The following is a 22501-nucleotide window of genomic DNA, read 5'->3' as shown; positions in this document are numbered from 1 at the left end:
CTGGATCCTCCTTGGGATCTCCTTTGTGCAATCTGCAGTTCCACTCAGGAACTCCTTGCTACAGTTTCTTGGGGGCAAAGCCAGAAGTGTAACTAGGTCCAGAAAGCCTGATCTGTAGAAGAAATGTTCCATTAAGAGCCAGTAAGCAGTGTAACAGAGAGGCAAACTTGGTGTCTGCAGGGGGAGGACTGCAGATTGCTGGAAACGAGAAAGGTAAGGTGAGGCAACCATCGCTGTACAGCTGCAGCATTTCTCCTACCACTGGTTCTGGCTCCTACCTGGCCTTGGTGAACCCTTGGTCTGATCCAAGAGGCAAGATTGCATCAAAACCCCCCCCAAGATGCAAAGCTAATTAGCCATATGACAGTAACAGCCCAGGTGTCCTTCTGCAAATGCAGCTTCTGGGGAGAATTGAGAGGACTTTCCCAGGGCTGTGACACCATTCCTGGACATTTGCAGCAAGGTCTGGGGGAACTGGGACAGTTTAGCTTGTCCTGGAGGTAACTGTCCAGGAGGCAGTTGGCCTCCACAGCCACCACGTGAAGGCTGCCAACCCCTGGAATATCTGACCCCAGGGTACCTGCTTATTTCTTGGCTGCAAGGTCTGTTGCAGGGGCCCCATCTTCTTGTGCTCAGGGTTTAGTACAATGGAGCCCTGTTTCATCCGAGGATGTGCTGTCAGTGCACCACCAAAAGAGGGAGGGGGAATATTGCTTTCTCTGGGAACAAAAATCACAGGCGCAAACCCCAAGTAACCTTGGTTACCACGCTTTTATTCGTGGTAAACAGAACGGTTGATAGCAGAAGTTCTTTTCTTATGTGTGTACTGAGTACGCAGTGTACCCACGGACGGAAAACAGCAGAGCCAGGGCAGTGAAGACTTTGGTAAAGCAAGAAAAAAATGTTGTAAATGTGATGTCACGGTTTTCTCATCACTCCAGTGCTCTTGGCGAGTCTCTCCTAAGGAGGTCGGCTCTTTGATACAATGGGAGGTTGTTCCTTCTCTCTTTTGTTCTTGCCCAACTTATGTCCTGTGGCGACTTGTTTTTGCAGCTCCTAGAGATGAAACATCTCTGGCTGCAGTCACGAAAATGCTAACGAGGTGTCCATGGTCGGATAGCTTTGTAAAATGGGTTTGTAGCTTAAATCCTTAATAATGTGGGATTTGGGAGATATGTTTGCCCAGTGCTTAGCCTACCCAGGAGCTAATCTCTTGGTTCTGTTGTTATAGAAATGCCCTTTGCAGCTTTCCCACCGGCCTTCGCCTCTGGAAGATCCCTCTCCTGCTGTGTGCAGAAATGCTTGCTCATCATTTACTTCCTTTTTCTGTGGAAAGTGAGACTTCCACAACTGGAGTCACTTGTGCTATATCTTAGTACTCCTCCTCAGGGATTTTCTGGATTCATCTTTTCTGGGTTATCAATATTATGTTGCCAGTCTGGAGAGGAGGAAGAGTACCTCCAGCAGAAGTCTGTTTATCTCCAGTCCCCCTTCTACGCCAGCCTGCGGAGACACAAGCCGCAGCCAAGCTTTCTCTGAAAAAATATTTTTAAGCCTTCCTCCCTCCCACTCATCTTCCCAGCCAGATCTCCAGGGACCTGCTGAACAAGACTGTTCTCACACATCTCCTGTGACTGTATGAAAGAGCTTAGCGCTGCTTTGAGAAATGCAGTTCTTTCATACATTCTTGTCTATACCCATTTTTTTCTTGCATCTTTGCCATGAAATCCCAGTTGTCAGGCCAAAGAGGAAAAGTTTGAAATCTACTTGATTTTTTTTTTTACTTGAAATAGATTTTTTTCCCCATCTTTCTGTATTTTTGAGGGCATTTGGGCATTTTCTTACAGCAGTTCTTGTGCTATTCTCATATTGTGTGGGGCTTATTTGATCATGTCCAGCTATTTAATCTGGTCTGGTCCGGTCTTTCAGCAAGTGCTACACCAGTGTAGACATCCCCACAGCTGGATTCTACCCTCGATCCCTAATCCCTCGATCCCTAAGCTGTAGCAGCAGCACAGGACACAAGGAGCTCCAGCACAGGAGCTGGACCAGGCTGGTTCATGACATGCACAAACATGCAGGGCACGTGTAGCCGTATGGACAGCCATGACCTGCTCCAAGGGTAGAAGAAGTGTTGCTGTATTGGTATGCTAACTTGTAGTACTGCAGTTTTGGCATGGTCTCCTGGTGTATAAAACCCATGGACACATACGGACAGGGCTGTACTCCCAGCATACAATTCATCCCAACTGGAGCACGTGAACAGGAAAACTTTAACTCATGTCCTGCTGTTCATTTGCTGCAGTCTGACAACTAACATCTCGGTTTCTTTCTGCAAATTCCAGCACCCTCACTGCCCACCCAACACACTCCATAAAGTCCAAATACAGCTTGGAAAAGATGGACATCTCAGGTTTTAATAGCACTGAAGGGAAGAATCACAAGAAGAAGCCGAAGAAAACACAATTTTCATGGGCACCTCAACAGTACAGAATCACTGGATACATTCAGCGTAAACAATTATTAACATAATTCACACTAATGACAAGAAAAACACAGGCACAGCACAGGGAAATGTGTAAAGCCAAAGATTCTGGGCACAGCATTTGGTGGACTATCTCCCACCTGAGGGACCCCACCCTGGAGCAGGAGAAATGTGTGAGGAGTCCTCCCACAAAGGAGGAAGGAACAGCAGAGACAACATGTGGTGAACTGATCACAACTCCCATTCACCATCCTCCTGCACTGCTTGGGGGAAGGAGGTAGAGAAATGGGGAGTGAAGGTGAGCCTGGGAAGTCGGAGGAGGTAGGGGGAAAGATTTGGTTTGATTTCTCGTTATCCTACTCTGATTTTGATTAGTAATAAACTAATTTCTCCAAGTTGAGTCCATTTTCCCTGTGATGTAATTGATGAGTGATCTCTCCCTGTCCTTATTTTGACCCACCAGCTTTTCCTTGTATTTTCTCTCCCCTGCTGAGCTGAGGAGAGGGAGTGATAGAGCAGCTTTGGTGGCCACTTGGTGTCCAGTCAGGGTGAACCCACCACACTCCTGTTCTGTTTTTGGCCATCCACAGCTTGGTGCATGCCTGGAGGTCTCCTAATGACTTTTTGAACTAAGTTTGCTCAGAACTAGGTGTGTTCTATAGCTGCAGGTATGTGTTGTAATCTGTCTTTACCTAATTTAATCCTGCTGGGGCGAGAGGAGGAGAGGCATAAAGGTTTGCTCTTTTGCTTATTGTTGTTTTTTCATAAGTGGCGTTTGCCCCAAGGCTGTTATTTTTGGAGAGTTGGTGCTCATGTTTATTGCAAAGGCTCCTAGAGCTCTGGGCACAAGCTTTGAGGTATGTAAATCTAAATAAGAAAGACATTTAAAATAGGTTACATGCTATACCCGAGCATGCACAGAGAGGAAATATGAGTAGATTGACTTCAGATACTTGAAGTAAAAAATCCCTTGTGGGAGCATCATTAAAGTTCTCAGCACCTCCAGGTAATTATAATCTGACATAAATTGTTTGGACCCCAATTCAAGGTAATTCTAGTCTGGACCACATTATGATGGATAAAGAGGAATTAATCACTGAGCTGGAAGTTGGGTTTTCCCTAGAGGCATGTGATCATGACCTGCCTGCTTAAATTTGGGCAAAGATGGGACAATTTCAGCTAACAACATGTGTGTACACACAGATACGTAAAGTGGCTCAAGAGTGTCAGAGAGGCACAGCTGAGGAACGTTAACAGCAAAACTGACTGGAAAAGAAAAGGACATGGAGAAGAAGATGGCAGTGGGAACTGAGAGTCATTTCACTTGTCACTCATTTTTGTTCACCCAGCCAAAGTGTTTCCACAAAACACAAGCAAAAACACAGTCTTTGGGAGCCTGCTGGGTCTGCAGATATAATTTCACCATCAGTGCTGTCCGTGGACAATGCGCAGGTTGGGAAGCATTGAGGAGGTGTGGAGAGTTGCACAGCAACATCCCCATTGCTCAGGGGATGGTCAGAAGACTGTTGGTCATGGAAGGTGTGTTCAAAGTTACTCAGCTGGTGGGGGTTGTTCAGAAGACAACACTGACTGCCAGCAGCTTTCCAGGCTCTGACTTTTGGGGCTGGGCTGTGGGTTGTCTGCTCAGGCTCACAGGGAGCAGACTTTTTTTTGTGTCTATCATCATTCTGAAAGACACACAAGGGAACTGAGTCAAATTATGCTTCTCTTTCCCATATCCATCCAAGAGGATGGCCCAGTATAGGGAGGCCAGAACATGGATTAGAAGAGAAGATCCAGGGAGCTGTACTTCTTAAATTGTTCTCTAGCACCACACGCAAGAGTTTAGCCTACGTCTACCACTGCAATTGCTTCCTTTAATTCAAAGTAGTCCTTGTACTTTGATCTTCAGGGAATCTTCTAACATGTCAGTATGGTTCCAGCAAGTTTGGTGTGAAATGTGTATCCCGATACATTAGCTGCATTATCTGATTTTCAGGCCCAGAAAAGGTTCAGACCTACTTGAACTTCTGTTACAAGTGAAACTTAAATTGACAAACCTGAAGAAAGCAGACTGTCTTCCCCCACCACCTTGTTGTGCAGCATCTGAAAATAACCCATGGTTCTTGTTCTTTACTATTGTCACTGGAATCCCTGTTTCAAGCATGAGTTCAGTGCAGGCATGGAGAAGTATTTTCACTGTGTATCTTTTAGTCATGGTCTTCCACCTAAGTATGAAAGTTGAGTTTGCTTTTGGTATTTTTTTGATGTTTGTGGTGCTGTGCAGCATGCGTCAGAGTTTAACAGCAGAGTTGCCTGTACTTTCTGTTCAGTGATTAGATGATTTGGCTCCAGAGCTGCTTCCTTGCCTGCTCCTTCTCTTTGTTCTAAGCCCTCAGTGCTCTGAAATATATATCTACATGTCATCCTTGATAAGAAAAACCTGGAAGATATTTTAAAGACACAGATGATAAAATACAGCATCTCCTCCTTTCCCCATTCCTCTGCCAAAGCACAGAGCCTCTCCGCAAGGAGGTCTTAGCTGGTTTACTATATATTTACATTTTAAAAATCTTGCTACCATCTGAAGCTATTGGCTCCAGTTTGGGCTTTTGGTTTTTGGGGTTTTTTGTTGGTTTTTTTTTTGTTGTTGTTGTTGTTATCCTCTCAAGAGAAAGAAACTATGTGGGTTTCCAAGTTCTTGAATAAATGTCAAATAAAACATTCCAAACAATTATTCAAGCTGGTAATAAGCAGTGAGACATCCTTCCTGTAGAGAAGCCGAACAATGGTTTCCTCTGACAGAAGCAAAATATTAGGAGCCTTCCATATGTTGGTGCTGATTTAAACGGCGGCAACATCTCTGAGTGGGATAGGAGGCCCCAGCAAGTATCTGGATATCCTGCGGGAAGAAAAGCTCTGCGGGTAACACCCAGACTCCCCCCGACATGCCATAAAGTTCTGGGAGTTTGTCCGTGTCTCCTCAACATCCTCCAGTTTTGAGAGTGTTTGCTTCCTCCCCTGGCTTTTTTAATCCTTCCCAGCACGTCCAGCCCTTCTCTGTGATTTACCCCGAACACCCCAGGGAGGCAGGTGAACCACCCTCCACCTCAAACGCCAGGATGACCTCCAGAGAGGAGCAGTGCTGGCTGAACTTGGCTGCCAGTTTGATCTGCGTCCCTGCAGCCCCAGTAAACACATCCCCTTCCCAGACCACGTTCGGTGTCTGCTGCAGCACAGTCTTCTCTTGCCCAAGGATGACAGCTTGGTAGGCTTTCGGCACCTTGATCCTGAAGCGGACCCAGCTCTGCTCTTGGAGCACCCCTGTGCGTGGCTCTAGCAACACGCACCCTCTGCTCCACAGGCTGTACACCCTGGGGAAGGGAGGCCAGCTGGGACTGGAGAAGCAGCATATGATATAGTCACAAATATGGGCAAAGTCCTTGTGGTCTTTGCTTCTACCAAAAAGGCCCACTTTGTAGACGCCTGACTCAGGGAGCGCAACACACACGCTGACTTTAGTCCTCAGGTGGGTAACCAGGACATACCTCTCCAGGGGATACTTGGTGCTGATGACTCTGTCCTTACTCAAGCTGGCGGTCACCTCGATGTCAGCGGGCGCGTGGAAGGTGATGTTGCACTTCCCTAGTTTGGTGGTGATGATGGGGGAAGAGTGGCTGGGGTTGGAGAGACCATGGCTATTGGAGCTGATCCCGCTCCCGCAGTGCATGCTCAGCCCCGAGGGGAAGAGTTCGTTCTGGTTCACGGGCCTCAAACAACGAATGAGGAAATTGGCCGTGTTCCTGAAGGTACTGCCTCCTAAATCTTTCACAAACACGGAGAGCCGGTAGTAACCCTCAAAAGGGCAGAGCACGTGGCAACTCAATTTCTCCTCCTCAGCTTGAGCAGCCAAGCATTTCTTGCTCAGAGCAGCATCTAAATCTTTATTAGCCAGCTCATACATAGCAAGCAAGGGTCGGGATGTCTGGAGAGTCAAGAGCAAAGTTCCCTGTGGAGCAACAAGCAACTCCCCTTTGTGGCTGCTCTCCTTGATGCCAAAATCTCTCATCTTTTGGTGAAGGCCCCAGAAATGAAATGGGTTTTCAGGCAGTTTCTCTCCATTGCGTGGCTCCAAACATTGGATATGATAGGAGCATACCCAGTTGTATGGGTCCTGAGAGTCAGCGTGGCGCGCGAAGATCATGAGGTCAAACAAGCCCTCAGTTGGGGGAGTCACCTTGATGGTCATGTTGTTCTCGGACACTGTCATCATCCCATGAACTGCGCTTACATCCTCTCCAGTTATGGTGCCCTGGAGCTTGGAGAGCTGGTAAGTGAACTCTGTTGGGTGGGTGCTCCCCAGCATCACTGACACCTCCCCATGGGCTGTAGAAGGGTGAAAAAAACACCTTTTACAATGCTTTGATCAGCTGTGTAACACACTCAGTTTTGCAGTGTTGACCCAAATTGTCTGCATGAGAGACAGGGAACTGTTTCTCTTTCTCTTTTTGTCTCTACCTGCTGAAGGACCTTAATAAGACCCTTCCTCACCTCTTGCTGAAAGAGAAATGATAATACCACTAGATCTGGAGATGAAGGGGACAGGTACAAATAGCTATTCTTTGGGCCCTGAGACACCTAATAACTAAATTAAAGCTGTCCCATATGGAGTAGTCCTCGCATGGCCTCTGGAGCCGGAGTCATTCCTCTAAGCTGCAGGTCTTGTACTGTGGTGTGAAACCAACAAAGTAGCTGAGAGGATCAAAATAACCCAGCCTTGCTGGTAGGAGATCCCACATCACTGACGCATTTTAGGAATGAATTTAATTTTCCCCATTATTATTATTAAAATATTTTTTCTAACTTTTGATCTTACCAAATCACAAAAATCCACAGGTTTCTGGCTTGGATTGTGTGCTAACCAAGGAGGAGGGGAGAGCAGGAGGTCCAAAGAAGAGGCGCTTTGGTATGGGTACCTGGTGGTGGTGTTGTGATTGGTGGGTAAACGTTGAGGCTCTTTCCCAGTGACTTTTTTTCCTCAGGCGGACATAAGCAATCTTCTGCTCAGGGCCACCACACACCGCCCAGTGCCTCCCCAGCAATAAACCAATCTGCTCGCCCAGGTGGAGCGCAGCAGGCAGCTTTAAAGCCAATCTGAGCCCACCTTCACACTCAGAAATGAAGCATCTCCAGGGGGAGGTCACCATGGAGGAGAAGAGTGGCAGTGGCCTTGGTTTCACCCCCACCCTCCATGCGCCATGTCTTGCTGCTTGTAAAGCCATCCCGCAGTAACAGAGAGCACTTCTCGGTGCAGCAAGCCCTCCCAAGGGATTTCCATCTGCTCCCGGGCAGAAGGGGTGGTTGGTTGATTTTGCGATGGAGACAGGGCACAGTTTCGCAAACCCTGAAGTCTTGGCCCTGAAGAAGATGGGATTGTCTAACCAGCAGACAGCAGGCTGCTTTCAGCACGTGGTGAACTACATCATCCCATGTGAAGCCACAGGTACTGGGGTAGCCTGACTAAAAAACCCTGGTTTAACAGTATTTTATATCTTTTTTTTCTCCAGGTACAGATGAAAACATGAGAAAAATGGCCACAGAGAACAAGACTTTGAGTCCTTTTGCCCTTGAAGGATCCCAGAGTGCTTCACAGAGCCTGGTATTGGCATACAGATGTACTGAGGTGTGCTTAAACCCACCATCCTCAAGGTCTGTGCAAATTAAGCCTTTTTTTCATTACCTAGGGTCCCTAAGTGCCCAAGGATGGCTTGTCTCGCGTCCAGAATGCGGCTGCTCTGCACCCTCCCACCCTCACCACGATTTTGCTGGAGAGAATGGAGTACCGAGCAATGGCACGGTGGGAGCCCACGGCTGGTATCAGCACCCGCGCTGTGCACAATGTTCATTTGTTTTGGATGCTAACACAAAATGACAAAAGATTCCAGATTCACGCTGAAAAAATTGTCCCTTGCTAATTATTAGATTATGAAATGTGTTTCATAATCTAATGAATAATGGGGGGACAAGTTTGTATTTTTTTTTTCCTGTTTGAATCTGGATTTTTTCATTGTTTGCCCCACAGTTTTTGTTGGTAGGTTGAAACAGAGATGCGAAAAGAATGAGAAGGCTGGGTTTTATTTGTGCCTTGCCTGTTAAAACTGTGACTTGGCTCACACAGTAAGTGCAAACAATTCTCTCCTGGCAAGTGTTCAGTGGAGACATTACTGATGACAGACTTTATTAACTGCAGGTTTGCTTGTTATTAAATTCTCTCTACGCTAGTTTCCGAAGCTGCTGGCCTGGCCGGCTGCATCATATTAGGATCTTTAGGAAGAAAGAAAAGAACAGAACATTGTATGCAGCGGAGCCAGCGATGATGGAGATAGGGAAGCCAGCAATGCATTTCGCTTTGGGAAGGAGACCCAAGGAGATAATTAATGGCTAGGTTTAAAACAAACATTTGTTTGTTTTATTGAGTTAATTCAAGCCATGCGCTAGAGATTCCTGGTTTCCAGGGAGGCCAGGTGAAGCTGGGGATGTGTTCCCATGTCAGCACGCTCAGTGCTGCAGGGGGTCAACGTATGTCGCATTAATTGTTTGGGGAAAAAAAACCCCACCATTAAACTACAGGCATGTTTCTAATTTCTCGAAGCCTTGTTTAAAAGGCTTCCCTTCCCCTCTCCCACCCTAGCTATTGTATCTACTGCATGCCACCAATGACTGCCTTTCTAAAAAAAAATATAAATCAATTTTTATAAAGTCTTGATTCCATAGGACTGAATGCCCTTCATTGATGCCATTACCAGCCCTAACAGCCTGGGACACGTTAGCAATTAAAAGGGCTGGGTTTTCAGAGGATGTGAGTCAAGTATTTCCTGAAAATCAGGTCCCTTTGCAAGGTGTGGCGTCCCACCATCAGCTCCCATTAGATAGTGATTGTGTGAGGAATCTTGGTTGAAAACCTTTAAGCGTTTTTAAGCAGATGGGAGCTGCTCAAATGCAATAGAGCAGGAACTGACCCACAGTAGCCAAAGAGGGAAAATAGGCTGATTTTGCACCAAAGATCTTGAGTGGTTTTTGCACTGAGATTGCCTTACATGCTTAATTGTACCCTTTAAGGTGATGACTTCCATCAACTTAGATCAGTATAACCCTAATTTTGAATCAACAAAAGCAGACATCCGGCTGGTTCACAATCTGGGTTTACAATTTAGTGTTTTAAACACACCTCTGATATGGGGCTGGCTGTTGAGGCTAATTTCAGTGGTTAAACTTTTCAGGTTAGGTCCAGGAATCCAGTTCTTTCCCTCCACAAGATGAGAAATTCACAAGGGAGGGAAAAAAAATGGGGTTTTTTGTTGTTTGGGTTTTTTTTACCTATTCTAATGGAAAAATCTTTCATCTCAGTTTTGGAAGAAAAAAGAAAACTGTGCCTGTAGACTAGGTCACCCAGAGAGTTTTGTGGTTGAGGGACAGGAGGTCCTCCAACCAAGGGGGTGCAAAAGAGTGATGTAGCTGTGATATGCCAGGCAGGTTTCCTTCCCTGACATCTCCCCCCAGGTCCATAGTGGCATCCCTATGTCTTTTGGCTATCAAAAACTGAGGGAGGGAGCGGAGAAAATAATGAAATACTTATTTTTCCTCATTCTTCCCTTTGGGCTTTTGTCCCACCACAAATGATATTTGGTGAGAGTCTATGTTTTGCAATTTACCGCTTTGGCACCCAGATGAAGGGACTGGTTGGACTATTGATCTCCTGTTTTTTCTCTGAGACAGCAGACGTTGTGTTGTTTGGTTTTATGCCTTGGAGCTTCCCTGGTGACCTAGACTTGAAAGGGGTTTCTCCAAGTCTCTGTTCCTGCATTTGCAATGTAGGTACTGTGAGACCTTGAGTAGAGGTAGACAAGGTCCCCTCCCCAGGAAGCTCTGAGGTTCTGCGGTGGAGAAGCACCATGAGAGCTTTGCATAAAGGGCATCATCATCTCTTCAGCTGCTCCCAATTTAATTTGATTTGCACAGACCACTTGCTGCTCAAAAGGTGCATGATAACCCATCTCAGCAAAGCCCCAGCATCCTAGAAATACTGGAGGAGTTTGTTCTCTGGGTAAGTAATAACTTCTTGGTTAAAAGCTTTACAGTGTGCCTTGTCTGTTGTACATTCATTTTCTGTAAGCCTGACAGCTGCCCTCAATCTGAGACTACTTTGTCTCCTAGCTTGCTGTCTTGATAAAACAAATTGCAGGAAAAATCCATATACTCTTGGGACCATCCAGGGGAATGGATGTGCAAATGGTGTTCAGGTTAAAAGAAGGTCATGCTGTATCCAACCTGAAAATTCCTCATAAAAATACAATCAAGGAAAACCAACTCTGCCCACCTCCCCTCGTTTTCCAAAAATAGTACATGAACGTCTCAGGCCATGTTTTATCTGGGAGTTTTCCTCCTCAGCTTATGAACACAATGAGGATTGTGTCTCAGGTATGTTGAAGTTATTTTGCTACTGTTCGATGGGAAAAGCCAGGCACAAAAGGCCTTAAGTGATCTGGCTCATTTAAGTATAATTTATGAATCCTAATTCCCAGTTTACTAATCACAGTATCACACAATGGCCATGATTTCAGAAATTGCTTAAATATGTGCCTCTGCTCTACTAGATGTTAAACGTGCAGGAAAATAGACAGATGGGCCATTTTTGAAGGAGAAATGTATTCCTCAACCCAACCTCATTTCTTTAAAACCAAGCAAGCTTCTGTATTACTAGAATTTATCTCTCTCTTTGCATTTACCTGTTTTGAGGAGAGAAGTGTTTGGAGAAAGGAGGGAGAGCTGGAGTCTGAAAAACTCTGAAGTTTTAAAAACTCTCTGCTCAAAGTCTTCCTGCAAGACAGGGGGCTGCAGAAGCTGCCACTGGGGGTCCTCTGGCCAGTGTGTCTCAATGAAGTGCTCGGGGTCAGTAAGGAAGAAAAAATCATCATGCCTGAAAGGTGAAAGGAGAAGATACCATGGAAGGAGCAAGAAAACCCTTAGCATCCTGAGTGGTTATGATGCACAGCTTGTAAGGGAAGGGAGCTTCCTGCACACCATCTGAGCCTCACCAACTTCAGTAAGGGACAATCTAGCTCTCATTTGGCATTTTGTTTTTTGCTGTCCTTATTTTCTTTTCATTTTTCCCATAAAGATGCCCAGAGTTGAAACTGCAGTTCCCAGCCCTGTAACAGACTTCTTCCAGCAACCAGATAAGATGATCCAACAAGTTGCAGAGGAGACAATTTTTCTGAATGATTCCTCTGCTAAGGCCTGTAACTTGTGGGTATATTTCAATATGATGTCTGATCTTCCAAGAATTTACATATGATTTAAGAAACAAAACGCATCTTGGTTCCAATCTGAATGTTCCTAACCTGACTTTCCAAATATCATCATTGCTTAGGTGTGTGCCGAGTGAGACACCTTCCAGATGTGTGCTCAGCCTTGTGTTGAGGTCATTCTGTGAAGCCCTGTTGCATCTGTTGACCTGAAGGTTTTGAGGACACTGTGTTTGGACCCACAAGAAGCTGTTATCTCTGCCTGTTGCTGTAAGTGATGCTTTATTTTCCTTTTCCTCTTTTCCCCATGCTCAGCTAAAAACAACACACGCTCACTGGCGTTTTAAACCGTTCTCAGCAAGATAATTATCTATTAGAAATTCCACAATTATTTCATTATGCATTATTAGAGAAAAAAAAATTAAGAATGCAATCCCATAATACAGTTAATGGAAATTATTAAATTGTACAAATAACTTTCATGAGAGTCATTATTTGCTTAGCATGGGCTGAGAAATCTCAAGTAATTACATATGGAACCACATAAAAGCCAAGTTGCTGTGTAAAAGAGGATTTGTTACTTCATAAGTGATACTCGCTGCAGATTAAAAACAATTTTGGAGTGTGAAGTTGTCATCTGAAAAGTTACTACCCAAGTTCAAGCAATAAAGCCCTTAACATAGATGTTTTCATGCAGAGTGTCCATGTTTGCATGAGGTCCCTGAGCACCCACCATAGCTGTGGATGAGGAGAATAGCTCTCTGGACCTTCTGCAAGTAGCCTCTGTGGGTATACGTGAAAAAAGAGGGTCAAGGTCTGGTGAAACAAGACTGTAAGTGGTCCATTGAAAGGGCTGAGATGGCCATTCTGGGGTATCTCTGAAGTCAAATTGACCCTTTCCATTTGTGTTAGGGACCATGTCTCCAGCGACAACAGGAGAAGGGGTGTCTCACCTGGGTACAAAAAACCTGCTCTCTGCATCCACAGTCCCTGCACCCCAACAAGCATCCAGGAGCCACCACTGTCCTTCCAGCTCCACCGCATTCCACATGTGGCTGCTCTTCTGCTGCTGGCACCACCGTCCTCCACGGGATCCCAGGCTTCGGCCAAACCCAGGGACCTCCACGCAACTCAAACCCGCCTCCCTGTCCAGGAAGAGTCATCAGGGAAAACAACTGCAGACCAAACACTACTTTGTGTTTGCTTTCTTGGAAAGCAACCCAACCTGCATGGTAAAAGTACAACCTCCTTCTTAAAGCCAGGGCCCCACTCATGTAAGCTGTTGGCCAAATTCAGCTTTTATCTGGCCCCCTGCTTTCCCCACAGCTACTGCCAACCCTCATCCCTCCTATCTCTGGTCTGGTTAATCTGCCAAAGCCATATATTCTCCTCCATCTGAGTAGAGGAGGAAGGAGCCAGGGTCATGGTGGGTAAATTATGCTGGTTGTACGGCAAGCCCCATGCCAGATGTGTATTCCCACCTCATATCTTTGAGGGAATACGAGAAGAAAGCCCAAACTGAATTTTACCTGCACATTTCCCGGCATAAATGGGCATAACCAGAACACACAGCTCTTCCCGTTTGCAGGACCTGCTCTGGCATGTGGATCTTCTGAGACAGCCCCAAGAAGCCGTCCACATCATATTCTAGGAAAGGGAGAATACCATGTGATTTCAGGCCAACGTAAGGGTTTATTATTTCCAAAACTATCCCATTCCTTCTCCTGCCCAACTCTATTTCTCTGCCTACCCACCCTGGAAGCCATGACAGCTCTTCTATCCATCGTTATTCAAGATTTTGACAATTCCCCATATGAGGAAAGAACTGCCAAAGCCTTGGGGGCGCTGGGTTCCCAGTGCATGTAAACAGCCATTGCACCATTCAAGTGAGGTACAGTGACAGTCACATTGTCTCGCACACATGGATGTAGTAGGGTAAAGAAGCACGAAGCGGCTGCATTGTGCTGAGATTCCTGTGTCCCCAGATGACTGCTGCCAGGCGTAGCTCAGCCTCACTGAATTTGCATTATTGGGGAAACAACCTCCAATGCACTGAAGCTGAGTGCACCAGAGGCAGGTGGGCCTTACCGGTGCCTCTGGGGGTCTGGCACCTGAGTGCCAGTGAATCAGGTGTCGTTTGCAGAATGGAGGGTCCTGTGGTGGAACCAGTTCCTACTCCAGTTACTTTACTGAATTCGAGAGGAGGACATTTGAGTTCATGACTCAACAGGAGTACTGTGGAGTCTCTGTCCTGCAGGGCACAAAGAACCTAAATCCAGGAGGTAGCGTATGAAGAAAGGGCTTCTCACATCTCTGCAAAACAGTGGTACCAGACTTACCGATGTTGTGGCAGAGCCAGAACCATATTGCCCGCACCATCTCCAGTTTGCTCTGGGATTTGGCAGTGATCAGGGGAACGATGGCCTGGACAGAGAAACTGGCGTGGCCAGACTTCAGCTGCAATGGAGAGGACCGGTGAGTTAAAGGGGATGTGGGTGTCACCACTGCGTGGGTGGGTGACTGCTCAACTTGGTGGGCTTGCTGGAAAGAAAACGTACACTGCAAAAAACCCTGAAGCTGCATTTTTCCTCTCCCAGAACTTAAAATGCAAAAATACTGTTTGTGGTAAAACAGGGTGTTTTCCCCATTTTCCTAGACATGGTTTTATAGAAGCCTGGGGCCTGGAGTTGTAAGCTGGAGAAAATGAAGGTGGCATTTCCCATTCCTTTGGAGCAGCTGATTGAGAAGTACAGTGTCATTGCTCTGCTGCATTCTCTGTCCAGTTCAAAGTGTCCTCTGGCCCAGCAGGTCTTGTCCTAGAGGTGAGTCCCTCCAGTGGTGCTACTCTGCAACACATAACTGAGGACAGTGGGTTTCCAGCCCTGCACTGATTAACATCTTTGTGTCTTTAAGCAGAAGAGGAGCAGACTGGTGGCTCAGATGGTCTTCCTGTGCTCAAGAGCCCTCAGTCTAACCCATGCAGCAAAATAAGTAGAAAGAAGATTTTTTGCCCCTACCACTAAAATTTCACTACCTTTTTAATTCATCCCTGACCCCAAAGAAAGCCTTTCTGCCCCTTTCCTCCCATTCACACATTCACATTTCTGGGCTCTTCCCTCCTTTGTGATAGCACAGGCATTTTTAACAGCAGGCTTTTCTTTCATTGAGTTAAAATTAGTCCAGCTCATTTCTTCAAACCCCTGCCCCTGCTATTTCATTCCTCAATGACTTTCCTGCCCCAGCCATCTGTAAGATAATTTTGCATAGATGGAAATTTCTTTCTTTTCGCTTGTGGGAAATATTGCATTTGTAATGGCCAAGGATTTTCCTTGGGTTGAGGGTTTAAAAATGACAATGCAGCCAGGAGAGCACCTATTTCAAAATGATGGTGCTCCTGCTGGTCCCTTGCGTTTCTGTCAGGAGGTTGTGATGAGTGCTCAGCTTCTAGGCAAACAAATAATGTGAATTATTCCCAACGAAGAAAAAATAATGTTCAGCTATTAAATATCTAGCTACCTGCTTCCCTGTTGGCACATCTTGGTGCAAAATCAGACCGAGTCCATGCTATTCTTTGTTTCAGTCAGAGATGGTAAAAAGTAGGTCCTAGACCCAGAGTTGCAATGTTCCCAAGTTATCCTGTTCCTGGCTATGCCTGAAGACCCCGAAGAAATGAGTCAGAGCATCGTGTGTTGCAGTAGCTGCTGGCTCCACCAGAATACTTGGAGTCGACAGATGGAACCCTTTTCTCAAAAAACACCCAGGCAATGATCATGCCGAGACTTTTTCACATGGTTAAGGTGGATGCATGCAAACAGTCTGCAGGCTGCTCCTAAGTGGCCAGGAAATGAGTTCAGCTTTGCACCTACGCTGCCTGGGGCTCTCTCATCAACCATCGTCTCCCTGGGGACTGGCATCAGGGCTTGGTGCATGGGAGAGGGGACAATCCTCTGTTGCCACCACAGCATTGGCTGAGCAGCAATCATCACCAGAGGTGCAATACCCTCCTCAGAGGCAGTCAGTAAACTGCTCTACTGCTGCTCTTGGCACTAATAATTCACAGCTAAGAGTAAGAGACAAAATGCACCGGGTTTTAGTGCAGCTAAGGCTTTGAATCAACAGGGAAACAAGCTGTTCCCATGACTCCCCACTACCTTGGAGGTATTTTTGGTTGTTTATTACTCTCCTTTTCCTATCTTCCCACTCCCTCCCCCTCTCTTCTCCTTTTAATAGACTAGGTGGACTCTGAAATCCTCAAGCATCCTTCTTCCCAAGGGAGATTAGCCTTGGGCTAGGTACAAATTACAGGTTTCAACAATAATGGAGAGCACAATTATTCCTTGTGCCTCTTCACTCTTGCTAATGAGTTGACGTGTAAACTGCAAGTGCTGCATTGGTTCAGTGTTCATTGCTTAGACAAATTGTGCTGACCCTCGGGGAGAAATTACACCGGCAGCACATGGTTCAGGTAATAGGAAGGAATTACAAAATTCAGTGTTCCTTTCTGGGCTCCCGAGCATCTAGAAACTAGATATAACAAACATCACTGGAGAGGACATAACTGATGCCTCCTGCTTGAGTAAAAGCAAGACTTGTGCTGCCACAGATATGAAGGGGCTGTTGGACGTGGCCAGACTATGTGGTTATTGCTTGCTCTGTGTGCTTGTTATGCAGAGCGCACGCTGGCTAATCATCTCCCAGTCTGTGCTGTCCTGGGAAACACTGGGGGCCGAGTCCCTTCCTCTCCCCCTTGCATCCTTCTGAGAAGGGTTTCCAGGATCCCTCTACCCCACTGCACTCCTGTTTGAGACCCTGAAAAAAATCCTGTCCTGTGATGAAACCTAGCCTTTATTCCCAGTTTTGCATGACGAGCTGCAGCAAGCACTGCATATTGCAGCTACACACTGGTACTGGCTGGAAACAGGCAGCAGTGGGCTCTGGCTGGGCAGCAGATCTTCAGAGGTAGCATAGAGATCTTTGGCCATGGTTAGGACAAATTCACAGCCCAGGACCTTGTAAGATCTCTTAGTTTTGCTGTAAGGCACCACCTTGTCACTGCTGTCATTAGAGCATATAATGAAAAGTTGAACGTTAGGATGTGGATCTGCTGATGGCACCATCTGCTGATGGCACCATCTGTGTTTCTACTGAAGGACACCAGAACCTACCTGCTGGCTCACTTGTAGGACATGGGTGTCTACGTGGCTGAAAACCTTTGAGTCAGAGAAGAGGTCTCTCCTGGTCTTTCTCCGGGGATTTTTAGCCAGCTGCTTTTCTTCCAAGCTGCTGAGCCCTTCCTTGGGAAGGAGGGCTGGAGAGCAGCTTCCCGCAGTCACAGACAACTTCTGCAGTGGCTTTTTGAAGGTATTCTTTGTGTTGCTGTTGTTAACTTTGTTTTCCCAAAATGTGAAAAGCCCCCTGGAGGGAGAATCCTTGGGCTTATCTCTTACTTCTTCTGTAGTTGAGACTTTCTTTAACACCCTCTCCTTGTTCCTGTTCACACTGGTCATTTGGTGGGGAAGTTTCTCTGAGGTCTTGCAGCCAACTTCTTCAGAAATATGTCCCAGGGAAAAGTTGCCATTGCAGACATCTGACATGTGAGCTTCTCTCCAGCCAGGCAAGGTGTTTTCTGCCCGGGATGGCATCACATTTTCTCCATGGTTCCTGGGAAGGGCCTGTCTCAAGGTGCTTTGGGTGGTTTGTTTTTCATGGTGGCTGCCATTCGTGGAGTGGAGGGAGGGAATTGGCTCATTTGATTTGATAGCCTGGGGTTTGGATGACTTGCCTCTGTCATAGCTGGTCTTCATCTGTGCAGTGGATAAGGGGAAAAGAAACCACAGAGGTCTGCCAATGGAAAGACAGATGATTTTTTTTCAAAAGAAGAATGCACTCTGCACTGATTACTTCAAAACCTGTCTGTCTCTATTGTTAATTACAGCAAATCAGGATTTGGTCAGCTGGATTTAGCCAAAAGTACTGATTTTTTTCCTACTTCCAGAAGTAAGGTGGGATAGTCATGCCACAGAGAAACTTTTGGCCTGTTTCCAGTTGCAAATAGTTTGTGGGTTTGGTGGGGGTTTTTTTGATAGTTGGAGATCCAGTGGTGGGTTATCAGCAGTTACATCTCCACACTGGAAGGGAATGAAAAAATCAGGGTTATTCCTTTTGCAAAGAAATGGAAAGGAAACATTTATGTGTGTTGGAAGGCTCTGTAAGTGTGTGCAGGGAATGGGTGGGTGCCTCAGTTTCCCTACATTAAACCAGGACTAATCCCATAGCATTTCTCTGCGCCTCCAGGTGATAAGAATCATGAAGAACAAAGAATTAATATAATTAGTATTTTGGTGCTCCAGAGGAGTACATCTGCCAGAAAATCCTCCCTTTAGGAGGACCCTTGCCTTCCACCCCATCTTTCTGTTTTGTGCAGATTCATTTCTGCCATTCAAGTTCTGCAGAAAAATGTCATTCTTAGTATGCTTGCTTTACACTTGAAATATTGGTGTGTCAGGTGAGAAGGCTGCAGGAGAAAATACATGACAAAGTGAAAGGAAAGGTGCTATCCATGATTGATGAAGGTTTTATGGGTTAAAACTGTGGGTAAAGCCAGCTCTTGCATGCCCTCAACATCTGCACAGCGCTCGCTAGTTTTATCTTGGTTTAGCTTCTATTTGCTGTTGTTGTTTTTAATCATAAAATGACTATTTGTGCAATGCAAATAGCAGAGCCTGCTGTGAGCCACTTAGCGTAGCCCAGAAATGTCACTCTCTGTATTCATCCAGCTTCTCCCATGCAGACGCAGGCTGGGTTTTCAACAGCTACACTGGGGCATTGGCCTCGATCTCCCAGGAAAGCAGGATGTCACTCATGCCTCTCTCTGCTACCCTGATTTTTCCCTCCTTACTTGGGACTGAGGCTTACAGGAGTAGGACAGCCTTGTCCAGAAGAGATACGAGATTGTGACCGCTCCAGGCCTGCCAATACTTTTTTTTTCCTCATTAATAGATGCATGCAAACAGCACCAATGAGTTAATCTGGTGCTGGGCGCTCAAATAACCAGAGGATGCCCCAATGGGAGGATGTCCCCTAGATAGGTCATGAGTGCATGGGAGTTTTTAATCTGCAGGACAGCCGTACCAGAGCCCAAACCACCCTGCTGCCGTGGGGTTTTTACATGGCCTGCCTGGGCTGTACGTTCTCTATTTACTCCCAGACCACATCTAAGCCCAGAGAGATGAATTGTTCATGCCCAGCTGTTGACACGTTCAAGTTGTCCTTGTGCGTGTGAGCTGCGGTCGCTGCTGGGCTGCTCTCCCGTCCCCAGGCGCCGACACTCGCTGTCACAGGCAGAGAGGGGTTTTGCCAGCCACTTTCTAAGTGAGCAGCAAGAGGCCACTTCTGAATCCTTTACGGTCATTACCTGACATGAACCGGGGCATGATAACTCAAAAACATAAATCCTAGCAGATGCCATGAACCCCAGCCTTTCTCCTCTTGCTTCCATAGGGCTTGCTCTTGCAAAGCGTACCCTGCATCAGAGGGACTGGGGGACTGCAAGCCCAATTTTTTCCACTGATGTGCATTCTGAGCACGAGTGTCTCCTCTGTCTTCCCACATAGCATTTGGGAGGGGAATAGCTTGGGACTGGGGTGGAAGATGCCCCCTCGACACTTAGCCACAGCCTCAGAACTACTGGAAAAAAGAGGTTCTCTACAGATGACTGAAAATGTGAAAATCCTCCCATGTCCAGTTTTATTTTTAATCTGAGAACTTTTTGTTGGGTTTAAACCAAATGCTTTATTTCAATTCTGTCACTTCTGTGTTTATGACTTCAAAAGAATTTTAAGCAAAGGCACCACTTTGACATTAGCTCAAACAGCTTCATCTCCCCATGTCTTAAACACAGTGCTTCATACAGAACCTTTCTCTCAGAAATCCCTAAATCACTGCTTACCAGAGGTCAGAGAAGAAAATAACAAGGGATTGCCGTTTCCTTGTTTCCTTACTTTCCCTACAAATTTAATTAGTGACTGGAGAGGATGGGTCTTTGAAAGCACTGATTCCGATGCAACCTCCATTTGCACCCACAGGGTGACCAGCCCCTTCCCTGTGTCCCAAAGTACCTCAGAGTTGACAACATGTTAATCCATGAAACACCCACTCCGGAGAGGATGTTTCAGCCCAGAGGTGCCATTGCAGAGGGTTCAGGGAGAAGGGCTGGCTTCTGCTGTGGTTTGAACAGGAGAAGCACCCCACGCCATCCCAGGGATGGTTGTGCTAACAGCAGGCTCTTGACTGACGTTTGAGAAGGCATTTTGATCTGCCCTGACCATGCTCCAAGCAGATAAATGCAATTTTAAAGTACCCCAGGCAACATTATTGCTGGTAGCAGTGGGAATAGAGGAATTGCTTTGCCTCTACAAGCTGTAACAGTGGCAGCTGAAAGGTGTAACAGGTAAAATGGAAAACCTCCACAAGATGAGCAGAGAGAGACTATCCAATGCCTCTGCAGCATCCCTCCCACGGTAACGAGCATGGTAGGGGGTAGAGAGGGGAAGGGAAATGCCTTGGGGAGTGCTGAGTTGGCAAAAGAGCTCTTGGGGTGCAGATAGGTTGAAGCAAGGAAGGTGGAGGTGGTCAGGAAATAGGGGAGGACCATAAGGAGGCCACGCTGGACCCCAGCCACTCCACATGGGGATGCGGCACTTTGTCCTGCTCTGGTTCAGGCAAAGAAAAGGATGGAGCTGAGGGAATAAATGCAGAGGGGTGACAAAACCCTGGGAAATGACCTCCAGTGGGTCTGTGCGGTGGTGGGTGTCCCTGGAATGACCCAGAGCAGCGTGCACGGGGGCTGACAGTGGAGTCAGCAAAGCCTTTGAAAAAGGGGGATGTTCCAACTCACCCTGCTTGTGGCTGCAGCTCCCCGCTGTGTGCAGAAGGCAGGCAACTCCCCGCAGCCCCCCATCCCTTTTATACAGCTGCCAAATCAGGACTGTCTTCTTTTTTTGTGCCTTGCTAATGTCAGGGGGGCTAAAAATACTGTAAAGCGCCGGCGAACGTGCTAACATCGCTGCTGCCAACCAAAGGCTCTGCAGGCCTGGCACTTCTGCAGAGTGTATAGGGGCTAGGGTGAATTTACAGGAGAGATAGGGGAGTGATAAGGGGATTTCCCTTATCAGCGGCCAGGCTTTGACAGGGCAGCAGTGGCTGGCTCTCCCCAGCTGGCTCACCTCCATCCCCACTGTCTGGGGAGGGCAGCTGCCTGGGGGACGTAGTGCAGCCTGTCAGGCTGGGTGTTTCTGCAGGGTTGCTCCTGCCTTTTTTGTTTTGGTTTGGTTTGTTTGTTTTGTGTTGGGTTTTTTTTTCTGGGCACCTTTTCCTGCATTCTCATAGTGCTTTGAATTTCACCATTCTGGCTTTGGCCTGGTGGGGAGCTGGTAAGGAACGCCAAGAGCAGAGTTATGCAGCGAGCTGGTGGAGTTGTCCTCTCTGCCCCTCTGCTCATTAGCACTGCTTGGACAGCACTAGGTCTTAATGTCTTGTGAGATGAATCATAGAATGATAGAACGGTTAGAGCTGCAAGGGGCCTTAAAGATCATCTAGTTGCACCTCCACGGGACACCTCCGCTAGAGCAGGTTGCTCAAAGACCCATCCAGCCTGGTCTTCAACACCTCCAGGAATGGGATATCCACAACTTCCCTGGGCAACCTGTTCCAGTGCTTCACCACCCTCACAGTAAAGAATTTCTTCCTAATATCTAATCTAAATCTCCACTCTTCCAATTTAAAACCATTACCCCTTGTCCTGTCACTACACTTCCTGACAAAGAGTCCCTCTCCGGCTCTCCTGTAGGCATGGAACAATTCACAGGGAACACTTCACAACGCCTTTGTAATCATCTGCATCTGCCCTGAAATTATTGCACCCTTGATTTCCCCCTCTTCCGCAAAATTCCCTGTGCCATTGGGCTGCATCTGCAGGACTGGAAGGGGAATTTTTTATCCTGGCTTTGCACAGCACAGGCTGTTTTGCAGCCCTTTTCTTTAGCTTGGTACCCTGGGAAGTCCTCAGGGCGCACCAGGATTAAGAATACCTTCTCATAGATTGACCAAAAATGTGCAACACGGGTGTTGGAATATTGTTCTTTATTATTATCTAACTATGTTCCACTAAGTGGCATCATATCCCTTGTTTCTGTTCACTCATCTTAACTTTGTCTCTAAATATTGAAAATCTTTTTCATCAAACAGACAGGAAATAAGGGAGGAGAAATATTTGCCAACTGAATGGAAATGTATTTTTGGAAGAATTTTTCCAGTTTTTGGATGAAGAGGGGAAGGAAGAAAAGGAGAAAATGATTACTTTGGAAAAGAGGAGAAACATTTCATTTAAACTCCCCTCAGATCTTAGACCCCCAGACTGTCTCCCTTTCCCTGGGGTTAGGAAACCACAGCCTCCTGATGCTGCAGGTTCTCCCTGGCTCCCCTCTCAGTGCAGGGTTGGCTGTTTCAGATGAGCAGATACCTCACTTGGCTTCTGGAGAGCACAATGTGTCACTTGGTTCCCAGAAATAAGACCTTCTTAATTTGCATAAAATGGTTTCCTAATGAAGTTTTCCCAGTGAGTGGGGGAAGGTCCTGAGTCTTTGGGGTGTGGCCATTAATGGGTCTAGTTTGCAATTTAGGACCATTCACTGTTCTCTACCCAATCCAGAGA

At 46.6% G+C, this 22501-nt stretch overlaps 1 protein-coding gene across 1 annotated transcript; it reads right to left on the bottom strand.

Moving 5' to 3' along the window:
• Window positions 1–2436: 2436 nt before the first annotated feature.
• Window positions 2437–17866, bottom strand: LOC106902910 (kyphoscoliosis peptidase-like). Its single transcript, XM_014966742.1, has 7 exons — window positions 16956–17866; window positions 14130–14247; window positions 13320–13437; window positions 12744–12935; window positions 11272–11462; window positions 6034–6871; window positions 2437–5387 (listed from the first exon to the last, which is right to left on the bottom strand). Exons 1-7 carry the CDS (start codon window positions 17592–17594, stop codon window positions 5330–5332), a joined length of 2154 nt encoding a protein of 717 aa, XP_014822228.1. The 5' UTR covers window positions 17595–17866; the 3' UTR covers window positions 2437–5329.
• Window positions 17867–22501: the final 4635 nt, after the last annotated feature.

The sequence above is a fragment of the Calidris pugnax genome, unplaced genomic scaffold (assembly GCF_001431845.1).
Source record: "Calidris pugnax isolate Ruff unplaced genomic scaffold, ASM143184v1 scaffold14, whole genome shotgun sequence".
Taxonomy (NCBI): Eukaryota; Metazoa; Chordata; class Aves; order Charadriiformes; family Scolopacidae; genus Calidris; species Calidris pugnax.
Note: the sequence above shows the minus strand (reverse complement) of the source record. Positions and strands in the feature narration are given on the sequence as shown.